The sequence below is a fragment of the Saimiri boliviensis genome, chromosome 6 (assembly GCF_048565385.1).
Source record: "Saimiri boliviensis isolate mSaiBol1 chromosome 6, mSaiBol1.pri, whole genome shotgun sequence".
NCBI classification, from domain to species: domain Eukaryota; kingdom Metazoa; phylum Chordata; class Mammalia; order Primates; family Cebidae; genus Saimiri; species Saimiri boliviensis.
In genome coordinates, this window is record NC_133454.1 from 12053666 (window position 1) to 12076929 (window position 23264).

The following is a 23264-nucleotide window of genomic DNA, read 5'->3' on the forward strand; positions in this document are numbered from 1 at the left end:
AAGTGCAGGTTTATTACATAGGTATACATGTGTCATGATGGTTTGCTGCACCCATCAACCCATCATCTGCATTAGGTACTTCTCCTAATGCTGTCTCTCCCCTTGCCACCACCCTCTGACAGGTCCCAGGGAATGATGTTCTCCCAGAATGAACTTTGTTCAACCTTATCACAGTCCAGGTTAACAAATTCTTAAAGAAAGATCAAAAGAGATAAAACTGTTTCTAAAAATCTTAACAGTGATCTGAAATAACATTCAAAAATATTGTTAGAAAAACAAAAATACACAATGGCAGTTTAAAAATTTACTGTGTCTATAATAAAATTACAAAAAATATATCAGGAATGCAAACAAATAGTAAAATAATACTCATAAAAATAAAAAAGTAATCAATAAAAGATGAACCAGAACTGACACAACTTTTAGAATTAGCAGACAAGGACATTGCAACATTTTAAATAACCATATTTTATATATTCAGATAAAGTAAGTAAATATATGATAGACAAAGACAGACAAATTTGTATAATAGAGCTAAAATATGCAACCTCTGAAATGAGAACTATATTGTCTGGAATTAGCAGCAGATCAGACTGGCATCAGATTGGATTAGCAATCCTGAAGACAAAGCATTTAAAACTACAAAATGAAAGAGAGAGAAGGGAAAATTTTAGCCTATGATCGATGTATCAATCAGACATAGATGACTTCAAGTGGCCCAATATGTGTGTAATTTAATTACTCAAAGGTTAAAACAAAAAGTCATTACAGAAAAAAAAGTTAGTAATGGTCAAAAATTGTACAGATTTTTAAAAATTTACATATCCAAAAAGTTTGATGACCCCAAAAGGAAGAAAGAAATTAATTTAAGCCTATGGCAATATCCATCATAATCTGATAGCTCAAAATCAGTGACAAAGAGCAAATCAACAAATAAAACAACAACAAAAAAAGATAAGAAAAAGGAAGAAAAGAAGGAAGGCAGGAAGGCCAAAAGGCATAAAGGAAGAGAGACGAGAGAGAGAGAAAGGGAAAAAAAGAGAAAGGAAGGAAGAAAGAAAAAGAGAGGAAGGAAGAAAGAAAAAGCAAGAAACAAAGTGGGGGAAGGGAGAGAGCAAGGGAGGAAAGGAGGAAGGGAGAAAGGGGGAGAGAGAGAAGAAAAAGTGACAGGCTCCAGGGAGAGAAAGAGAAAGGAAAGAAGGAAGGAAGAGAGGAGAATGAAAGGGAGAAAGAAGTAATGATCAGGAAAAGAGAGAATAATATGTCCATCAATTTCTTACCAGGAAGAGTACAAGTGACTAAAAGTTGAAAATATATTTGAAATAATAATAAAAAATTGTCAATCTAGAATTATATACTCAAAAAATCTTTCCAAAACAATACTTTCTTCTAAGAAAAAGTCCTTTTTCAGGTATATAAAAACTAAAAAAGTCAACCTTCTGGAGACTCATATTACAATAGATGTATACACACACACGCACAGAAGAGCACCAGAAGTAGTTGTTATATAGGCAAATATTTAATATTTTTAATTACGTAAAACTTTTTAAAAGTAAGCCTTAATTTCCATGTCTATGATTAGTACTCATAGCATCCAAATTGCCAATAAATAATGTTTTGTGAACCTTTATCCCCCTTCTAATAACTATAATGAATAAATGTTTGTTTCTACTTTTATGTTTGCTATGTGCAACGCTGACTCCATTGTACAATATCAAAGATGAATAGTATTAATGTCCTGTGGTCAGAAGTTACTGCACAGTATGATATGCAAACATATGAAGAAGCAAGTATAAAAAGACCAGTGTTCTCTCTCTCTTAATATAGAGATATACAGGATACTTCTGGTGTAGGTTATCTGAGGAAAGTAACTGAAACCCAGATCTTTTCCATTGTCACTGCTTTTTGGGAAATATAACCTAAGAAACCATTGGTTATTATGATAGATCAGGCGTACCCAAACTGCGGCCCCCTGAGGCCATTTATCCGCCCCCCCCCCCACCCGCCGCACTTCAGGAAGGGGCACCTCTTTCATTGCTGGTCAGTGAGAGGAGCACAGTATGTGGCAGCCCTCCAACAGTCTGAGGATACTTCCCCCCTACTTCCTCTTTAATAAATAACCTGCTTATTCCTCAGGCCATTTATACTTTATGTTATTCAGTGGTAGGATTATTAAATGTATCCTAATAATTACATTAAATAATAACATTATACAAAAATACACTTTTTGTCAATGCCTACAAAAATATTTTCAGGAAAACATGGAGCCTTCTGCCATGAAATTTTAGATATATTCTTTTCTTACAATATAGATTAAGGCATCAGGCCACATACCATTTTATAAGTGTTGAACAGGTCAACTACATTCCTTCTAATTTGCTGCAGAGACCTACCTAGAGAAAAAAATGCATCTGATAATAATTTCATGATTAACCATATCTCTCAATTATCAACTATTCTTTATTGCTAATTTCAAAATGACATTGTGGGCACAAATTTCCCCCTGTAAACCTCACTGATATATTTTTATATTTATGCTTATGTTATCTAGTTTCCCAGGGTTTCTCATCGCCTAATCTTATTTCCAAAAACAGTTCTGACCATGCATTACAACAATTAAAACAAAACAGAGAACCACATGAGAAACAGAGTGCACTGACACTGATGAGTAACTTTTACAAACCTTGCCTAGGCAAGGGGAAAAGCCCAATGTCTTCAGCAAATCACTGTTTTTTTGGGACATCAGAAAGTGAGGAGGAACCAGGGTACAAAAATGGAGTATTACTAACAAAGCGAAAGCTAACTTTCCCCTGACCGAGAGTTCTGCTGATTTGGGGGATCTCTCTGTGTGGATGGTATTCCTGATCACACTGAAGAGAATTTTGACGTTTATCTGCTGAAGTGGCAAAGATTACCATTGCCCAATGATCCCTACAAGGTGCAGAATAAATGCCTGGACAAATGTAACAATGGGAATCAAGGAACATGGGTCACTTAACTGAGAGTAGTGACATTGAAGGTAACATTTCCACATCCTGGCAGCATTGCCCAGCAAAGACTTCCTGTCCATGTCGTTCATCCCTTCTATATGTTGAGTCATCCTCAATTCACTATCTTGTAGTTGTTGAAAAAGCTATTCTGCTTCTTTGTCCGGTGCCTGCAGATGCAGTTGCTCCTTCTCAGGCAAAAATAGATGTGTCTTTTGATATTGAATTTTTATCATCACCTTCCGTAAAGCCACATAGTTCTGCAGAGATATTCACTTAAAAGGATTACATGTCCTCACTCTTCATAGAAAACAGAAAGCTTCAAATAATTATATTCTGAATTTAATCATTCAAGTAATCTATAAATTTTCTGCCTCTCTCTTGCAAAGAATCTTCAATATTTGCTATTTTTTTCTGACCATTGTTTTTGTTTTTGTTTTTATTTATTACACGTTAAATTCTGGGGTATGTGTGCAGATCGTGAAGGTTTGTTACGTAGGTATACATAAACCATCATTCTTAGCAAACTGACACAAGAACAGAAAATCAAACACTGCATGTTCTCACTCATAATTGGGTGTTGAACAATGAGAACACACGGACACGGGGAGGGGAACATCTGACCATTGATTTTTAATGTTCCTATTCTCTCTCCCTGTTTAAATCAAAACCTCTAAAGACTCGTTCTTCTTTCTTTTTGCTTCACACTTCTTACTGAGTCAATTATTTCCTCTATTAGTCTTCTCTCTTTTAGGGATTTCCTTTGCCTGATTCTCCCAAATATTAAAAACATTTAGGTATATACCATATTATGCAGATTTTTTTTACTTTTACTATAATTTTACTCTATATACTATTATATTTCTTTTCTCTTGCTCACACCCAAACTTAGTGAAATGTTGTCTTATCTCCAGTGTCTGAAAAGGTTTTTGTCAATTTTCAAATTTGAACTAGGACACATACCATGCCCTGTTTATCCAATATACTACAAGTATTTGGGTTAGCTTGTGTTGGCCTATTTGTGACTCCTGTTATATCATTTGAAATCACTACATTTTCTTAGGATGAAACAACTATCTTTTAACTGGTTGTTTGAATTTAGCTAAAAAGTATAATCCAAAATTATGTTTATCTGCATAAAAACAAAGGAAACATTTTTATTCTTACCACTAATGAATGAGTTTTGCTAGTTTCCTGATTTATATTGTTTTGTGTCTCTTGACTGATTTTCCACAAAGGATCCATTTCATTTATAAGTTTCTCCTGTAAAATAACAAAGAAGGTTAGCAGTAATAAATACATTATTGTAGATTTCATTCCTTTGTCTATGAGACAAGAATTTGGTTGAGAGAATTATAATTTTGAGTTACAGTTGAGTGGTCAGATTTTTCCATATTAACATTTTGAATATAAAAAGTAATAGAAACATAATAGAGACTTGGAAGGGATTCTTCTGATAAGATCGTAAATTTCCTGAGAAATTGGCTTTTGTATAACCTGGCTTTGAAGGAGTCAAGCTTGCAGCAGAAGCCAGTGTTATTGGTGCTGGCCACCACCTCCACAGCTCCATGCCACACATTTGGACAGTGTTTCTAAGGAAACCTCCTTTGGTGAAGGCTCAGCACAGCTATGATTAAAGTGTCAAATTAGTCAGCAACATTGAAAGGACACATTTGTATCTTGGGATTTTCGTGAAATAATCACCACCTCCACCACCTGCATTCTCATCAACAGATTGTCACAATCCCTCATCCTTCTAATTCACAATCCCGTAGATTTCAAACTGCCTTAGAGACATCACATACCCTGCATTCCGCAGCAGCCCATCCTAGATATTGTGTGAGCTGTTGATGTTCTGAGGTCTGGTCTGCCTGGCAAGGGAAACCAGCTTCTTAAGGACCACACTGATGTTGAAGTTGGGCTTCCCTGAGATTTCTCTGCACCCAGGACAGCTCATTGGAGCTTGGCCTTGTTCTCAGCATAGCCATTTATTTATTTTGCTCTGGTGAGAGGGAAAAAGGGTTTGTAAACAATTTTTATTGTCTGTCTGTGCTCTGTCCAATCTACCTAATAACTTATCTCCAGTACAAGCCTAGACGTACTAAATGCAAATATGCTGTATTTATACAATTTTCTCTCAGTAGCCATTAAAGATTGGGTCCTGGACTCCCGGAGATATCAAAATGCTAAGATGTTTAAGTCTCTTTACAGAAAATGTTATAGCATTTGCATGTAACCTAAACATATCCTCTGGATACTATAAATCACCTCTAGATTACTTTTAATGCCTAATACAATGTAATTGTTGTGTAAATAGTAATACCATATTTTTTAGGAACAATGAGAAGATGTTTAAAACTCTGTACATATTCAGTCCAGCTGCTTTTCCTTCCTCTCAAATATTTTTGATCTGAGGTTAGTTGAATCCACGGGTATAAAACCCATAGATATGAGGAAACAACTGTGATACAAATGAGAAAATGAGATAAAGATCCTCATAGTATTTTTGTTAAAACGACCAGTGCTCTCAATCATACCCAGATTACTTAAAGAAGCCTAAAGCTTGGGCAGAGAGTAAAAGCTGGTGTGATTCCTGAGTCACTTTATTAGCTTATTAACCAAGAAGCACATCTCAAATCTCTTCCTGTTTACATCTTTCTAAACTTATTTGTCTCTCAATGGTTTCATAATTATAATATGCAAAAGATAACTTGGTATTTATGCTAATAGTCTGTACTCCCTGCCTCCAAACTTAACTGTGAAGTTTTCTTAAGACAGTTATAAATGGATTAGGTTTTATCTATGCTTAATTAATTCAATCAGAGTTGACTTCAGCTGTCAACTTCTAAAACTATCAACGGTTGAATTTGACTTTCTAACTTTAATATCAAAACTCTTCCTTTCAAAAATTAAATGAAAATAGTATCTATTATTTTTAATTTAGGAAAATTGTTCCCATAGTCAATTCAGATGATCAGAGAGAGCACCTTAGCATTCTGAAATGGTAAATATTTAAGCTATAATAATTATCAAGAATTAATCAATAATTACCTTCTAAAATGACAACAACAAAAAGTTAAGATATGTATTAGTCTTTCCTGTCTATACTAGAAAATCTAGAAATGCATTTAATGGAAGCACGACCACCTAGTCATCTTTATTTCCAATAGTTCACTATAGTGACTTGGAAGCCACAGTTTCTTGGGATCCCTTGCAAGCTGGTTGGATCTGTTTTCAACACTTCTAAAATCTTGTCTGGAAATTGAAGATTTTAAAGGGACAGCAAATAAGACCTTTGCAACAAGAATTTTCAAAGTAATTTAACATTTTTAACTTTCATTTTGTTGTACATAAAAATCATTACTATATGCCCACATTTTAGTGAACATGTAGGTACTTTATGGGTTTCATCAATGCATAAAACTCTGGAAATATATTTCTTCACACCTAAAATGATACAACAGAATTGGATTTTATTATTTTATTTATTTTATAAAATATTTCTGAATACAGAAAATAGTCAAATAAAAATAATCAGATAGCAATGGAACACAAACCATATATTACAAACAAAAGATACTTTATATTGATGTCTACTTGTTTGCCTAAACAAGACCCAAGCTTGCTGCCAGGTACATTTAAAGTATTTTTATGAGAAAAAGTAAGCATGATGAGTTTATTGTAAATTCCATACTCACAAGGCTACTGTGAATGTCTCACATCTAGAAGCTCTGTCAATATCCAGATCAGCAGTAACTCCTGGCTCTCAGGAGCCACAAATCCAGCGGGTCATCTCTGGAGAAGAAATCTCTGGACAAGCATCCTTTAAAAGGGTTTGGTCCCAACCAAGATGACACCCACTTTCTCAGATTGATTCGGTTGCACAGAAAGGTGTGAAATTGGCTGCTTAGATTTATAAAGTATATTAAAAAAAACCACAGTTGGAGGCTAGCAACTCAACAGAAGACTTTGGGATAAGATGGAAAAAAGTTAATTTAATGCATGTAGTCCAAAGAAACATTTTAACTGAAAGAAATATTTCATTAAACATGTTCTTTTTTTTTTAATCACATAGTAACTTTAAACATTTCTTACTCTGTTTTAAATTTTAAATTTCTTACTCTGTTTTAAAACAAATTTATAATTGCTTACCAAGTGCCTAGCTGTATTTATCTGAGTATGTTCAAAAACAAAACATCAACTGGGATTACTAACACATCTGTACTGTGTAACTCTTTCATTTAAAAGAGTGTACCAAGGAACTAGTTGTGATTCAGATAATTGTATGTATAGAAATTGGTGGAATTACTTGTATCAGCATATTTCCCTTATTTTCACCATTTTATGACTATTTTGAAATAATTGCTTCATATGAAAATAAAGTTTTTTTGATTCATACACCTTTGTGAATAATTTTTAACCAGATACTTTACATATATATGTACATACATATCTATAACAATGTATGTATTCATATTTTAAAATTTATGTAATCATTTAAGCAATAGTTATATGCATAATTATCTTTAATAGTGTGTGACAATTATTTTTAACAGGGTTGCCATGCAAATATTTTGTTGTCATTTACCATGATTTAATAAGTTACTGATGTTTACACATAATTGTATTAATACATTATCTAATGTTTTAGGATTTAGGTTCTTTCTATAAACTTAAAATTATCTAACCTTGCTAGAAATTGAAAAAGTGAAAATCTAAATAAAAGTCACCATTTAAATATTAACAGACATTAAATAACTCTAAAAGCCAGTGTATCCTAGAAAAAGATAAAGTGAGTGTCTTTTTAATCAATGCATGGCATTGTAAATTAGCATGTTTTCTGAAGTGTCATTTCATCAGCATTATGCTTCAAAAAAATCTATCCTAAAAAATTAAGAAAAGGTAATCATAGATGCATATAAGGACATTTCCAGAAATTTTATTCTTTGAAAATGACTTCAAACACTGCTTAAAATGTTACATGTTATTTACATAAGTATAGAGGGGAAACGCTTTCTAGTATTTTCACTTTTCAGTAAAAATTCAATGTTATGTTGTGTAGAATGCCCTGTATTAGAACTAAACAATAAGTAACTTATGAGATGCATACAGAAGAATGAACAATAGTTCCAAATCTTAGTGCTAGAAGCTACCAAATTTATCATCTATTTTACTACAACTGTATCATCATGCAGAAAAGGTAGGAGAGAAAAAGTGCTGGTATTACATTTGCTAACTAAAAAATACTCTACCATTCAAATGAAAATATCAAACATTTACTGATTACTAAAAAACTGTTCTAAGTGTTTTACATGTTCTAACTTATTTAATTCTTGCAGCAACCCCATGAGATAGATCATATTTTATACCCATTTAAAGATTAAGAAACTTAATAACAGAAAGCTTTAATAATTTGTCCATAGTCATACTGTAAGTGGGAGAACTAGGGTTAGAACCCAGTCAATCTGTCTCTAAAAACTGTGTTCCTGGCTGTAGGCTGTGGCTCATGCCTGTAATCCCAGTACTTTGGAAGGCAGAGGCAGGTGGATCATTTGAGGTCAGGAGTTTGAGCCCAGCCTTGCCAACCTGCTGAAACCAACTCTACTTAAAATGCAAAAAATTAGCTGGGCTTGGTGGTGGGCACCTGTAATCTCAGCTACTCGGGAGACTGAGGCAGGAGAATCACTTGAACCCAGGAGGTGGAAGTTGCAGTAAGCCGAGATCGCACCACTTTACTCCAACCTGCCAACAGATTGAGACTTTGTCTCAAAAAACAAAACAAAAACTGTTTTCCTATCATTGCACTACCTCTTGTGAATGAGTGTGACTTAAGCATGTTGTCAAAGTATCTTCCTGAGACACTGAATTACATACAGTATTTTGGGGAGATGCTGATTGCATGCTTATAAATTGGTTGAAAGTTGACAAAGCTTTCAAGTATTATGCAGATTTTGGTCCATATTTTATAATAATAATATTCACCTTATCATACATCTACAATATTGTCCAACTTTCTAACAATGATGTCACAAAAAAAACCTGTTAGCATGCTCAGCCAAACCCCATTAATAAAGGCATTGTGGAAATCGTATCAGCTTTTCTTTTCAAAGCACAGAATGTCTCGGACAGTCTCATATGCTCGTCACCCTGATTACTCGCAAAATGAGTGTCATCTATGGGCTCTTCATACTGATAGGGATTGGAGCCAAAATAAAAAACAAGACTCAGTCTCTAATGAACTTGTGGCCTAGTAGGGGATACAAGAGAAGGGGCAGTCATCCTGGAAGTATTCCTAGAAGAGATGACATGTAAGCTGAGACCTGAAGGATGAGGGTAGTCTTGTCTTTTCTGGGGATGAAGTCTACATGGCAACCGTCGTCATGAGAAAAGATTCGGAACTTGGCATGGTGGCTCTTGGGGAGGCAAAGGCAGATTAATAGCTTGAGCTGGGGAGTTCATGATCAGCCTGGGATACATGGTAAAACACTGTGTATACAGAAAAAGGCAAAAATTAGCCAGGGATGGTGGTGTACGCCTGTAACCTGAGCTACTTGGGAGTCTGAGGCTTAAGGATTACCTGAGTACAGGAGGCAGAGATTGCATTGAGCTAGGTTTGTGCTGCTGACTCCACCCTGAGTGACAGAGTGAGACCCTGTCTCAAAAAGAATAAAAAAAAAAGTTCTGATCTTTCGTTGGGTTGATTTCCTTCTAATCCATCTAGGCCAGAACGCTTTCTGAAATGCAAAAGTGTCCATATCCCTATCCTTCTTAACTTCATTATGAGCTTTTGATAAACTACGGGAAAATAGTTATACTACTCTGGATGTCTTTAAAGCCTTATGTGATGTATTTGGTGCTCAATGTATGGATTATTCTTTCCACAAATGCCTTGGATTCTAGTAAAACTGAGTTCTATGTGTTTCTTTAACATGCCGCAATTTTCCATACTTTTTATAATTGTGAATAACATGATTACTTTGCCAGTGGGAATGTAAATAAATAAACTTAGAAAAAGCTCGACACTGTAAAATTGAATACGCACAAACTTTATAACCCAGACATTCCACCTATAGGTAGATATGTCAGGAAAGAGAATCTCTTCAATATCTGTATTAGGAGACATGTTCACAGAAGCAAAATACAGAAAACATTCCAAATACACACCAGCAGAAAATGAATAAATACATTTTATTATGTACCAGTTATCCAACTTTGGGTTATTCACTCCAAACTCACTCTTGGTTGTCTTCATAAATAGATCTGAGCACATTAAATAGTTATTCTTTGTCACATGTTATGATGTTAAACTTTGTAAGTAGAAGGCATTGCAGAGATGTTCCAAGAAGGTGCTTTCCAATCTGATTTCTGTGTGCACGCTTGGCAAGCTCTGGCAATGCAAATGACACCTCCAGCATCTGATACAGTCGGCTTATGAGGCTACCCCTGTGCCCAGATAATATAGTTCAGGCTGCTACTATGGCACCCACATTCTGAAGTTTATGGTGGCCAGGCGAACCCAGCAGCCAAGAGCTTCTCCTGACACTTCCCTTTGCCAAATTTGTAATAGAGCCCCTCTAGCCTGACATTTCTTTTTTTTTTTTTTTTTTTTTGAGACGGAGTTTCGCTCTTGTTACCCAGGCTGGAGTGCAATGGCGCGATCTTGGCTCACCGCCACCTCCGCCTCCTGGGTGCAGGCAATTCTCCTGCCTCAGCCTCCTGAGTAGCTGGGATTACAGGCACGCACCACCATGCCCAGCTAATTTTTTGTATTTTTAGTAGAGACAGGGTTTCACCATGTTGACCAGGATGGTCTCGATCTCTTGACCTTGTGATCCACCCGCCTCGGCCTCCCAAAGTGCTGGGATTACAGGCTTGAGCCACCGCGCCCGGCCGACATTTCTTCATAAATAGTTTTACACAGGGGCCCAGAAGGCAAGTTTCTGGGGATTTTGAAAGTGTCCATTTGAAAGAAGTTCTTCAAGTGCAACACCACGGAGACTTCGTAACATTGATTGAGGCCACAGTGTGAGGAGACTCTTCATTGGTTACTCCAACTTCACCATGGAGACAGTGGCAATTCCTTATATCTACTTAGCACATATTCTTGAGACTTCTCTTTACCTTTTACTAGACAGTATTTCATTGCTCCAATGCTGTTACAATTAATAATTATTTATATTAACTTTCCCTATTCACATTATTGTATGTTTTCTCTACCTTGATGGACTGAGTCTTACTCTCATGTAAATGAATGCTCTGTATCAGCAAAATATGGCAAACTACATCCGAGGTGATACATACATGAACCCTTAAAAGCTAATGAAAAAATCAAGTACCTGAAAAATACACTTGATATGATTGTCTTTATAAAAGTTCAAAAATACATAATGCCAAAACATGTAAAGGATACAGGCATGTGTGATAAAATTGTAAGTAATAACAGAGGAAAGATTAAACATAAAACTCAAGAAAATGCAAGAGCACAACTGTCATTGGTACATGGGGCATCCAAAGATACTGGAAATGTTATTGTCCTCACATGGCTGTTAGGTTCACAAACGTTTGTTTAATTACTATTTTTCACTAAACATACATGTTATAGTATAGCCTTTTATATAAATAAAAAATAATTATTATGCTATAGAGTGATGACATTTACAAAAAGTGTAATTTGATCTATTTCCCAACGAATGTGCTGAGATAGTGATCCTGCGGGGCTAAGGGGCTAGGCAGGGTCTGAGGCCTCTGGCGTCGCATAGTCCTATGCATATTTCCCAGTGTTCTCTGTGACGTGCTGGTGTTTTCTTATGTGTGAAGCCACATGAATAGAATATACTTGATTTCCTGATAATGCCAGATGAGAGTTTTACTATATTAGGCCATTCTCCTGAGATTTAATACTGAGTTAAATTTTTCCACTTCAGAATAACCTTCTGTATTTATGAAATTCAATTTTTTATTTTTAATCCATAAAGAGAAGATAAAAGAAACAATATAAACACACACACATATAAACACTCACATAATTATATGTAATATTCAACTTTATTTCAAATATACCAATTTTAAAATTTATCAGTATACCCGCTGTTATTCTTTCTGAGTGATATATCCACAAATTCAATGTGGATTCTCTAAAGAATCCTCTTAGACCACTTCTCTCAGAGTCTCTGCAGCTGCCTGCACTGTGAAGGCTGCAACAGAAATCTGTCTCTTCACTTCTCCCCAGGCCTTGGAAGGGTCCACTTTGCTTTCAATATCAAACAGAGCATCATAAATTCCTGGGAATGACTCCCCTGCATACTTGTTGTGGCTGCTTGGAGCATAGATGACATGCCTGTTGATAAAATCATTTGCTGTTTATTAGGTAACCAAATGACACACAAGAGAAACACAAGAGCACTCTGCAGTTTCTGGATTGCATATCCCTATAACAATTTGAACAAGCGACTTTCAACCGAACTTTCAAGTTCAATCGTCTCTGAAGACTAGTCTATAAAATTAGTAATTAATTATAATTTTACTTCAAACAGGTAACTTTAAGTAGTTCAGTGCTACAGTAGTAACAATGATGATAGTAACCACAGCAATCATGCTTGGTATTAAAGTGTTTACTTACAATTTTTCTAATACTTAGAAATAAACTCTACACAGTTGGTATTAGTATTTCACAGAGGAGGAAAACTGAAATCTGAGAGACCAAGTAACTAAATTATTTCTCTCAAGGCACATAATAACTGCTGATTTTTTTAATATACCACACTACCTCCTAAATTATAGCACAATTGTGATCATTACAGTCTTGTTTATGATCAGCCAACCCCCTATTGTGTTTTCTTCTCTTTGGTCCTTTTTCAAACAGTCACACTACCATGTTAGAATACTTAACATATAGTTTGAAGAACATCAAAAACAATTTTGTAATGTTCTGCATGACAACAAAAATGCTTTATAGGATAGGCTAAGACAGTTCATGTAATAGTCCTAGAAGAGAAGGACAAATTCCAAAGTAAAGAAGTAAATAAGACCAGAAGTAGCAACTCATGCCTGTAATCCCACATATCAGGGAGGCCAAGGCAGGAGGGTTACTTGAGGCTAAGAGTTCTAAATGAGTCTGGGCAAAATAGGGACACCCTGTCTCTACAAATGAAAGTACAAATATTAGCTGGGCATGGTGGCATGTGACTGCAGTCCTAGCTTCTTGGGAGGCTGACGTGAGATTGCTTGAGTCCAAAAGTCTGAGGCTGTAGTGAGCTACAATTGCACAACTGAACTCCAGCCTGGGAGACAAAGTAGGACCCTGTCTCTTAGGAAAAAAACAACAACAAAAAAAGTGGGATGGAGGGATGATAGACAAAAATATGCCGCCATTGGCAATCCAGTCAACCTGTTTGGAAGATGCTCTTAACTCCCAAGCCTGAGCCTTTGATAATCCCTAGAAAGAAAGTTAGGGCCAATTTTGGCTGTCCAATGATCCATCTCATTTTGTAATATTTAGAAGATCAGGGGACAGTTAATGTTTGGTAGAAAAAATGCAACTGTAAGGATTTAGAAGGAAATGAAGACTAAATAACAACATTAGGGAAAAAATAAATATATATTTATTATATACATTATCTATACAGAGATGTTTGGATTGTGTGTATACCTAAGCAAAAATATATTTAAAATAGGAAAGGAGCTAAAATTATACATACAAGACTATAACCATGAATTTGTATTTTTTCTGATAAAATTAGAGAGATTTTTATTTTCTCCTGTGGCTTTCTGGATCTTCTATATTTTCTAAATAAATATATATTATTTAATAATCAGAAACAAAGATACTCAAAGATAAACAAAAATCATGTTACATCATATGAAGAAATACAACTATCACTTACTACCTATATTTAAAAATTTTCTATTTGCTTGCAAGAAATCAACTACGTTTTTCCACAGTGCAAAAAAATAAAAATAATAATAAGATAATGTGATATTATAGAAGGGAGTCATATTTTTTCTTACCTATAAAAAGGCCTGTCTGGTAATCCTAATGGATCAATAAATGCTCGTTCTAGAAACATCAGTTGATCATTCATCATTCTTAATAATATTGGGCTGAGAAAGAAAATGAATATAATTATAACTTCATGAAAATACGTTTCTATCCAGAAAATAAAATTTTCAGAACAAAACCGAATTTAGCTATCTTTGGGGATGGGTTCCAGCACCCCCTGCTACACCAATATTTCTGCAAACTCAAGTCCTGCAAGGAAGACACGTGCATACGAAAAGACGATCCTCCTCCTCTGTGGAATTAACAGGGTGAAAATGAACAAACTACCAAACAAATTAAATTAATCTCTCAGTATAATGATCCAGATTTAAGTCTAAGAATTACTTAAAATGGTATCTTTTCAAAGTGGTTTTCAGAATGGCTTGAGTACAGCATTCTCGGAGTCTGATAAGACTTTCTGAATTAACTTGCTCTGCCTGAGTGAGGAAATGTAGCTATTGTCTGCGGTATCTGAAGCCATAACTGATCCTGTTGGGTTAGCTGCCCCCAATATAACTCTTATCACATGCTGCCCCTTTGACATCTTAGTCTTCATATTAAGACAACGAGATAGGCAATTATATAAACTAGGAAATGTTTATGAAGCAAGTGGCTAGCAGTACAAAAGAAATAGAACATTTTTGGTTTTTCTACATTTCTATAATTCTCTTACTTTATATTTTTCATTAGTTTCTCATTAGCTACATCTGTGGTTCTCAGATTCAGGTTCACAGAATAAGCATCATTCCATGATAAAAGTTCTAATGTATCAAAGCTAAAAGAAAGATGATTATTGAGATTTTTTGCATATAAATGAATGTACTCACTTAAAATCCTTTTTTCTAGATTTATGTCCACCCTTTTTGATATTTTTAACAAAATCATTTTCTGTATACTATGCTAATGTTTGCAAAAGTAAGTTTGAAAATAAAGATTTGGCAAAATAAAAGGTTTACCATATTTAAAAATAACAAGGATAGTCGGCCCTCCATATATGAGGGTTTTAGTCCTTCCCATATTGTATTTTACTCTGTTTTCTTAAGAGATGGGGTCTTGCTCTTTCACCCAGGGTGGAGTGCAGTGGCTTGATCATAAATCACTACAGCTTCAAACTCCTGGGCTCAAGCAATCTTTCCTCAGCTTCCTGAGTGCCTGGGATTACAGTGAATAATACTGAATTTTCCATCTGCATTTTCTTGCTGATGTGAAATCTACAGATAAGAGAGGGCTCACTGTATTAATTGAAAAAATTCATGTATAAGTGGACCTGTGCAGTTCAAATCACTGTTGTTTAAATGTCAATTGTAAATTTTAAATTTATGTACTATGCAAATTAACAATAACATACATAACTACCATATTTTTTAAATTGCATACAATACCATACTGCTCGGGCTTATAAAAGCACAGAAACAGCTGTATGTGCCAATGGGAAAAATAATAGTGATTTTTATTTACATTGGCATAATAATTAACTGATAAACCCAGATATATAAATATAACAAGATTTTCTTCACCTTAGGTATCCTAATAATCTACTCAGTGAAGTAACATCAATATTAAAAAAGATGACCTGCTAATGTTCAGCAAGATGCCTGGAAAATTATTAATATTTACCTACGTGATAAGTAATAGTATTTCTTTTATTTTTAAAGCTAAACTAATTATGAACACGAGATGGTGATTACCTCAGTCTTTCAACAATATTTGTAAGTCTCCTATGCTATGTATCAAACAGTCCCTGCTTTTACAGACTTACATTTCAAAAGGAGTGTTGGGGTTATTATTGTAATAAGAATGATTCAATATAATTAAAAGTTTATCAGTAAGCCCTGAATAGTTTAATAATGAGTTACGGAATTTAATACACCAATTCTGGCACAATTTAATTAACTAATGAGAAACAATCATTTTAATAAGGAAGCATAAATCAACTTACTCATTAATTTATCTTTTGCCTTTTATAATTTTTACTAACAACATTTAGTTATCATTTCCTATGTGCCAATTACTATTCTGAATGTTTATATAATATGTGGTTTTTAATCTCCACAGCAATTCTGCAAGTTGAACAGAGTAATAGCCCCATTTTGTAGATGAGATAACAAAGGATCAGGAGTTAAATGACTTGACTAAATTTACACTAGGAAATTTTTAGAGGGAAATAGGAGGTCTATATTGTTCTTTCAACTGCACCCTGTTGATAAAAGAAAAAATAGGAATAACTTAAACCCCCATAATTTGGATTTGAGCTATTTTTAACATTTATGTATTTAGCATCATGAATTCAGATTCTTTAATAGTATAAAGGGTAAATGGAACAAAATACTGGTTAGCAACTCCCAGAAAACAGATGAGGCAATCGAATCAAAGATAATTTCAATAAGACGCTATGGGTTTCTGAATCAAATTCACAAAGCATTGCTACAAATACAAAAATTCATGTGGCTACACACATGTAAATGCACACACACAAATACACACACTTTTCTTTCTCTGTATCCTGTGTTAACAACTTATATTCTTTAATGGGGCAAGAAGTGATACAAGAAAAGCAGGATGAAGACATGTCTCTTCCTTAGATTTCAAAGTTTTGGTTGAGAAATTCAATATTCAGTTTAATTTACTTAGTCTGAATTTACTATTAATGTGTGCAATTCACTGCTCAGGTGTTTCAGAATTTGTAAATACCATATAGAGAACAGGATGTATCTTTACTATCATTTAGAGAAAATAAAACAAATATAGAAATACTGAAGGAAGGGAAAGCTGAGTGTGCTAAACAATAAGTGTTCTAAGCAAACCACATTTCAAATCATGGGGCATTTTTTCAGAGGGAGAAAAAATTTTTTCTTTTAAATACAGAAAGAAAACCAGCTTTATAGAATACATGGTGTTTGAGATATCCTGAAAATTTATTTCCCTTTGTTGACATTTTACTCACATATAAAAATTGTAAAGAATTGTAAAGAATAAGAAAATGATTATTCTAATATTCCCCAGAGGATAACACAATTATTATAATAATTTTTAAATTCCCTTTAAGATTTTTCTATTCATTAAATAAAAATTAATAGAATTGTATTTATAATTTTATAACTTTTTGCTTACTTCATATTTTATTCTAAGCATCTTCTTATGTTGTATTTCTGATAATCTATTTTAATGATTATAAAATGTTCAAATAGGTGAATATCAAATTTTTAGTAATTTCTCTTCTCTTAGGCATTAGGTTACTTTGAATTACTTGCCATTATAATTTTATACTTCAAATCTTTCTCCAAGCAGTCTTTCTTTTCTAAAATTGAGACTTTTTCCTAAGAAATAATTCAAGAAATCAAATACTATATCAAAGCACAGAACTGTGTGACATCTCTTGAACACTTTAGCAATATATATCTATCTTTTTCAAAAAGGCTAAAATAATTTATAGTAATATCAGAAAAGCACGGAGAGCATATGCTTCAGTGTGCCAGCTACAGCAATGGGCACAACCAAGGTTTCAATTGCTATTAATGTGTTATAAAAATAAGATGACATTACCTTCATTAGTATTTCTGAATTAGGCATTAGTGAACTGCAATATTTTGCTATGTTTCTTTACAGGTGTATCTTTGACAATATTTTTTAAATTATTTGTCTAGTTTCTTACCAATATTTTCAATTTGTTCTTCTGGACTGTTTAATTCAAAAAATATTTTTATAATGCATGTATTACTCTCTTTTCACTTTTGCTGGAATATGTTTTCAACTTTCATTTTTCATTTGAATATATTCATATTCTGACCATTTTAATGGTCTCAAATCTGATTACATTATTTCCCCATTGCTTCTAAACTTGGCATCTGTCTTTCAAGAAATTTTTATTTTTACTAAATAATTCTTTACACCCGTTGTTTATGTTAGCATACAATGTGAAGTGCAATTCTGAATTTACTTTTATAGCAGGTACTAACATAGCTTATACAATATTATGGTTGAGTAATCATTCCCCATTGATTTTTGCTGTATGCTTTATTACTAATACTTCCTTATGTATCAATGAGCCTATTTCTAGATTATCTACCCTGATCTTTCTATTTATCCTAACATCAGCTCCTAGGGATTTGATATTTATATCATGCTATATTTAATACACAGATGTGTACTCTCAAAATTCTACTTAAAAAAATTACCTTAGTATTCTCACCAAGTATTCTTCCTTCCATCTTTTTTTTTTTTTCAGATTTTGTTGTACTTGTGTAATCTTACGCAGAATTAATCCTAAATGTTTAACATTTCCAAAATTAATAGCTTTACAAATTTTCTATTCTGGATACATAGACTTTTGCCAGATGTAAAGGGAAATAAGGAGCACTATATGGAGATAATGACAAAAAAAAGAGGTAGAAAGAAATCATGCTTTGAAAATGTAATAGTATGGCTGAGTTATGATGTACAGATACTGAAACAACAAGAGAGAAAAATGAAAAAAGCTGGGGTCACACAGTGGAGGACCCTCAATGTTAAGCAGAGTATACTATAACCAATCAATTGACAGGAGGGAGAAAGTGACATTTCTGAGCAGCACAATTCCCACTCAGAATGTCGAAAATAGATCTTCTGAGATAGGGCAGCACTACACAGAATGTGCTAGAGTGGAAAGAGAACACAGCAGGAAATGACACATGTATACCTATAACAAATTTCTGAATGTGTGTGTGTGTGTGTGTGTGTGTGTGTATGTATAGGTATGTATAGAACATACTTGCTTTTGTCAAAGTCCTGGAGTCTCCCACTGAACTTGGAAGCAATTTCTGTAAAACTCTTTACTGCAGAAAAAAGTGAATCTGAAATAGAAATGAGATCATCAAATGTTTAAAGAACATAATTTCTAATTGTTCTATAGTTCCAGAAAAGGAATAATATAGAAGCCATCTTTTGTGTTTTACAAGGTATTTATATTTTTATATTGTAAGATGTGAGCATTCCTAAAATGGAAAACACATTTATAGACATAAACAGAATACTGGATCACTTGAAACAGCAATCAATAATAAATTACCTAAGATAGTCCATTATATTCTGGAGATTAATAGAACCATACAGATGATGAATTTGAAAAAGGAACAGTAACATACCAAATGACACACTGTATGTTTTCATTTCCTGTGGATATTTCATAGAAATATTGTAGATTTTATCAGCATATTTTCTTAAAACTACAGCATAATCTCGACAATCAAAAGGGAGCACCATGGAATTGGCCAGTTCAAACACCATTCCTCCTCGAACCTGGGCCACAGTGAGGTGATATTTAAACGTCGGATCATAAAACTTTTCCACCAACTCATATGTTTCATAGACACTGTGATACAGTGGATAGCTGCTGAATTTGTTTGTTTCCTACAGAAAGAATAACAAAACATATTTCTTATAAGATAGCTTATAATAAAATGACTAGCACCATATTTACTATTCATGTTAGTAAGACTGATCAGTGATGGATCAAGGAAAGTACTTAAAGCATCTCAATAAGCCACTTCCTAAAGAGCTCATATTATTATATGTAAACACACACCAGACTTGTGCCAATTAATTTATGTGTATATGATATAAGAAATATTATTTAAAAATTATTTCAAATAGGCTTGCCTCTAAGAATGCAGAAGATGTGAAAATGTTTTAGGAATCTGAACGAAAAAGACAAGACAATGTTGCATTTGGGTAAAAATAAGAAGACAGAATTGTTAAAGGCAAGTAAATAAGTATTACATAATAATGTATAGGAGAAGATACTACATTGCATAATCACGGACATTCCACGGATAAATGACCATCTGTCAAGCAGTGAGCTGAAGACTGGAGAGTGTGAGTGGTGAGGGGTACCTCAGTGGATCTGAAATTTCACTAAGGAGAAAGAAGAGAGGCCCAGACAGGTGTCCGAACAAACAAGATTATGCATAGAAGGAAGGACTTTTCAAACTGTGAATTGCTGGTTTATCACTTTAGACCATTTTAAGATGCTTATTTTTTATTAATATAAAAGGACATTGTATGTAATGATGTGTTGAAGAGACTGGGATTCTGGAATTACCCTCCCAGGGTTTCATGGGTTTCAGGACTTATTACCAAAAACTTTAGGTGGTCATTTGACTTTTCTTTATTGTAGTTTTTTCCTAAGTAAAGTGTAGATAATATTACTATTTATCCTCACCGTCACCTCCTATATAACTCTGCCCAACTTTCTACCTCACAGACAGGAGATTGAAGATTTTCCATCTGGGAAGAATAGCTATGAGAAAAGGCTTACAGAAACTTAATGTCAGCTTTAAATCACCAAATGTCCTTTCTGAATTTGGAGTTGAGCTCCATCTCTTATTATTGCAATATTCTTATTGGAATAGTTTTGAATGAACTCTTCCTTATCATTTTTATAAGTGTGAGAATGTTTTTTCTTTATAACATAAAATTTAAAAATGAAGAGGTATTAGGATAAAAATATTACTTATAAATATGGACATACTTATCATAAAAGTTGACAAAGGTTTCACGTGATGAATGGAAATCAGGGTGGGATGAATATGAAACGGAGGTAAGAGACCACTGTTTTTAATTATAAACCAGTATTCTTATAAAACTACTTGACATTTTATAAACTATTTACCCATATTACTTTGAAGAAAATGAAAACCATATATCTTAACAACAGAAGAAAAGGAATCATGACTTTTACACATTCACAGTATATTATACTGATATGGTTTGGCTCTGTGTCCTCACCCAAATCTCACCTTGAATTACGATAATCCCCACATGTCATGGGAGAGACCGGGTGGGAAGTAAATGAATCACGGGCAGTGTATTTTCCTGCACGGCTCTCGTTATAGTGAATAAGTCTCATGAGATCTGGTGATTTTATAAAGGGAAGTTTCCCTGCACGTGCTCTCTTATTGGCTGCTATGTCAGATGTAACTGCTCCTCATTTGCCTTCAGCTAGAATTGCAAGGCCTTCCCAGGCTTCACAATATGGAACTGTGAGTCAATTAAACAACTATAAATTACCCAGTCTCGGGTATGTCTTTATGAGTAGCGTGACAACAGACTAATATGTATACCATTTTTCATTTGTTTAATGACTTGTTGTTTGTTTCATAATGGGAGAATAGTAAGAGATGGAAATCCAAATATACTGATTAATCTTGAATGATAATGGGGAGATGCTGATTAATTTTGAATGATAAGGAGGAGAGTGAAGTCAAAGACAATTCCTACGTTTCCAACTTAAATGACTGAGTGCAGTGTCACCAAAGGAAACAGGAAATATGTTTAAGGGAGTACATGGATGTTCACATTTGCAGACATGAGTACTGATACCAACTGACACTTGAATTTAGGGTAGGAATACCAGATATGAGTTATCCTATGTAGTAGTGACACTGTCAACCATTGAGACATCACCTGCGCTTTTAAATTTCTCTATTCCTCTAACGCTGGAGTCACTTTTTGGAGTCAGAATTATTCATTTAGTTAAAATATATTCATAAATAATCCTGAATAATTTGAGATACACTTACCCAATTTTTAGTATATCGTGCTCTGCCTGAAGCAATTCCAAGTCTTTGGAAGAACACCTCAAAATCATTTCCAGATCCCAATTTGCTAATCCTTTCAGGGATAAAATAACAGAATTACTTTAGAGTAATTTGTTCATTAAGTACAGATTACATGCCCGTTAAACTAAACTCCATTCTTGGTATTATAAATACAATTTTAAACATACAGCTTTAGACATGCAGCAAAAATATGAAAAGGAATATTAATTTTGTTCACAAAATGTCTAATTCTATAAGACTGTTTTGTGTAGGACTGACTATGTCACATTTTATTAAAGGTTTCTAAAGTTGGAAAACATTTTCTTTAAGATTATTTCATTCCATTTATCATCTTTTATTTGTTGTACATAATAGAGTGAAAAGAAGTAAACATTTTGCAGACAATTTAGACATAAATTCTGCTGTTAATAATATAAATAATTTGTGCTGTTGACATTGGTAATCTCCAACTACTGAGATATTTATACTTGTGTTGTTTTTGAAGACACAATTAATGTTAAAGTGATGCTTCTTTTTTGTTACGCTAAGCAAAATATTTGTTAACTATATGATATTCAGAAAAAGAATAATTACAGGGTGATGAGGTGACAAAAAATGAGAATTACTTTTCACCATTATCTCTATTACGTGTTGAGCATCCCTAATCCACAAATCTAAATTCTGTATCAAAACATCTTATGCACCCCCAAATTATATAAACCTACTGTGTACTCACAAAAAATAAAGATTAGAAAATTTAAAAAAAAAAAAAACAGAATGCTGTAAAATCCAAAAGGTTTTGAGCACCTACATGATGCTGAAAGGAAATGCTAACTGAAGCATTTCAGATTATGGATTTTGAGATTATGGATGTTCAACCAGTAAGTATAATGCAAATATTCCAAAATCTGAAAAAAATCCCAAGTCAAATACTTCTCATCCCATGGATTTTATATGAGAAATGACCAATCTATATAATCTGTTGCAATGTACCACATGTATATATTACATATTTTAAAGAGAAATCATGTTTTGATGTCCTGCAGATTTAACTTTAAAACACACAGTAATATTTGATTTGTGAACCAAAGGAATGCTTTTCCTTTATCAGATTTTAGACCATTTTGAAAGTTGTTTTTTCACTTAATGATTGAAAGAAAATATGCTTTAATTTTCAAAACAATCCCACACTGAATTCAACGGAAATTTCATTTGTTTGTTCACCTGGGTATGCCACTCAGCTCGGGGGAAGGACTTTTTTTAGTCCAGCTTTCATAAAGAGATTTGCCTTCAAAGTCTTCATCAGGACTTTTCAGCTACATAAATTAAAAGAAAAAAAGAGAGAATGCTTATAACTCAGATATATTAAAAACCAAATGTCCATTAATCAAAAGTGAATAACTAAGCCACAGTTCAGCAAAAACAAGGATGCTATCCACACATTAGCAGTCATTAAGAATTATAATACATTTCTGACAAATGGAAAAATACTCATATTATATATAGGTTGAATTATATTATAAAAATAAATGTATGAACTGCATAGCATAAACAGGCTACACCAAATTCATACCAACCCATTGTCTTTAGATGAATGACATAGCATATGATCTTTCTGTTCATTTTTCTGATTTAAAAGAGACTACACTCAAAACAATTTCTCCT

The 23264-nt window shown here is 33.7% G+C and overlaps 1 protein-coding gene across 4 annotated transcripts in view; it reads right to left on the reverse strand.

Moving 5' to 3' along the window:
• Positions 1–12013: 12013 nt before the first annotated feature.
• The window catches only part of LOC101044541 (Putative N-acetylated-alpha-linked acidic dipeptidase), a 61759-nt gene continuing 50508 nt past the window's right edge, over positions 12014–23264 (reverse strand). For 3 of the 4 annotated variants that reach the window (XM_039462276.2, XM_003935085.3, XM_074400354.1), the window contains 6 exons: positions 22824–22915; positions 21582–21672; positions 19146–19410; positions 18773–18854; positions 13995–14087; positions 12014–12324 (listed from right to left, as the gene is read on the reverse strand). In XM_039462276.2, the coding sequence (XP_039318210.1) occupies positions 12135–12324; positions 13995–14087; positions 18773–18854; positions 19146–19410; positions 21582–21672; positions 22824–22915 (813 nt within the window). In that variant the 3' untranslated portion in view covers positions 12014–12134. The remainder of the gene's footprint in view (positions 12325–13994; positions 14088–18772; positions 18855–19145; positions 19411–21581; positions 21673–22823; positions 22916–23264) is intronic. The other variant, XM_039462279.2, reaches the window with a different exon arrangement.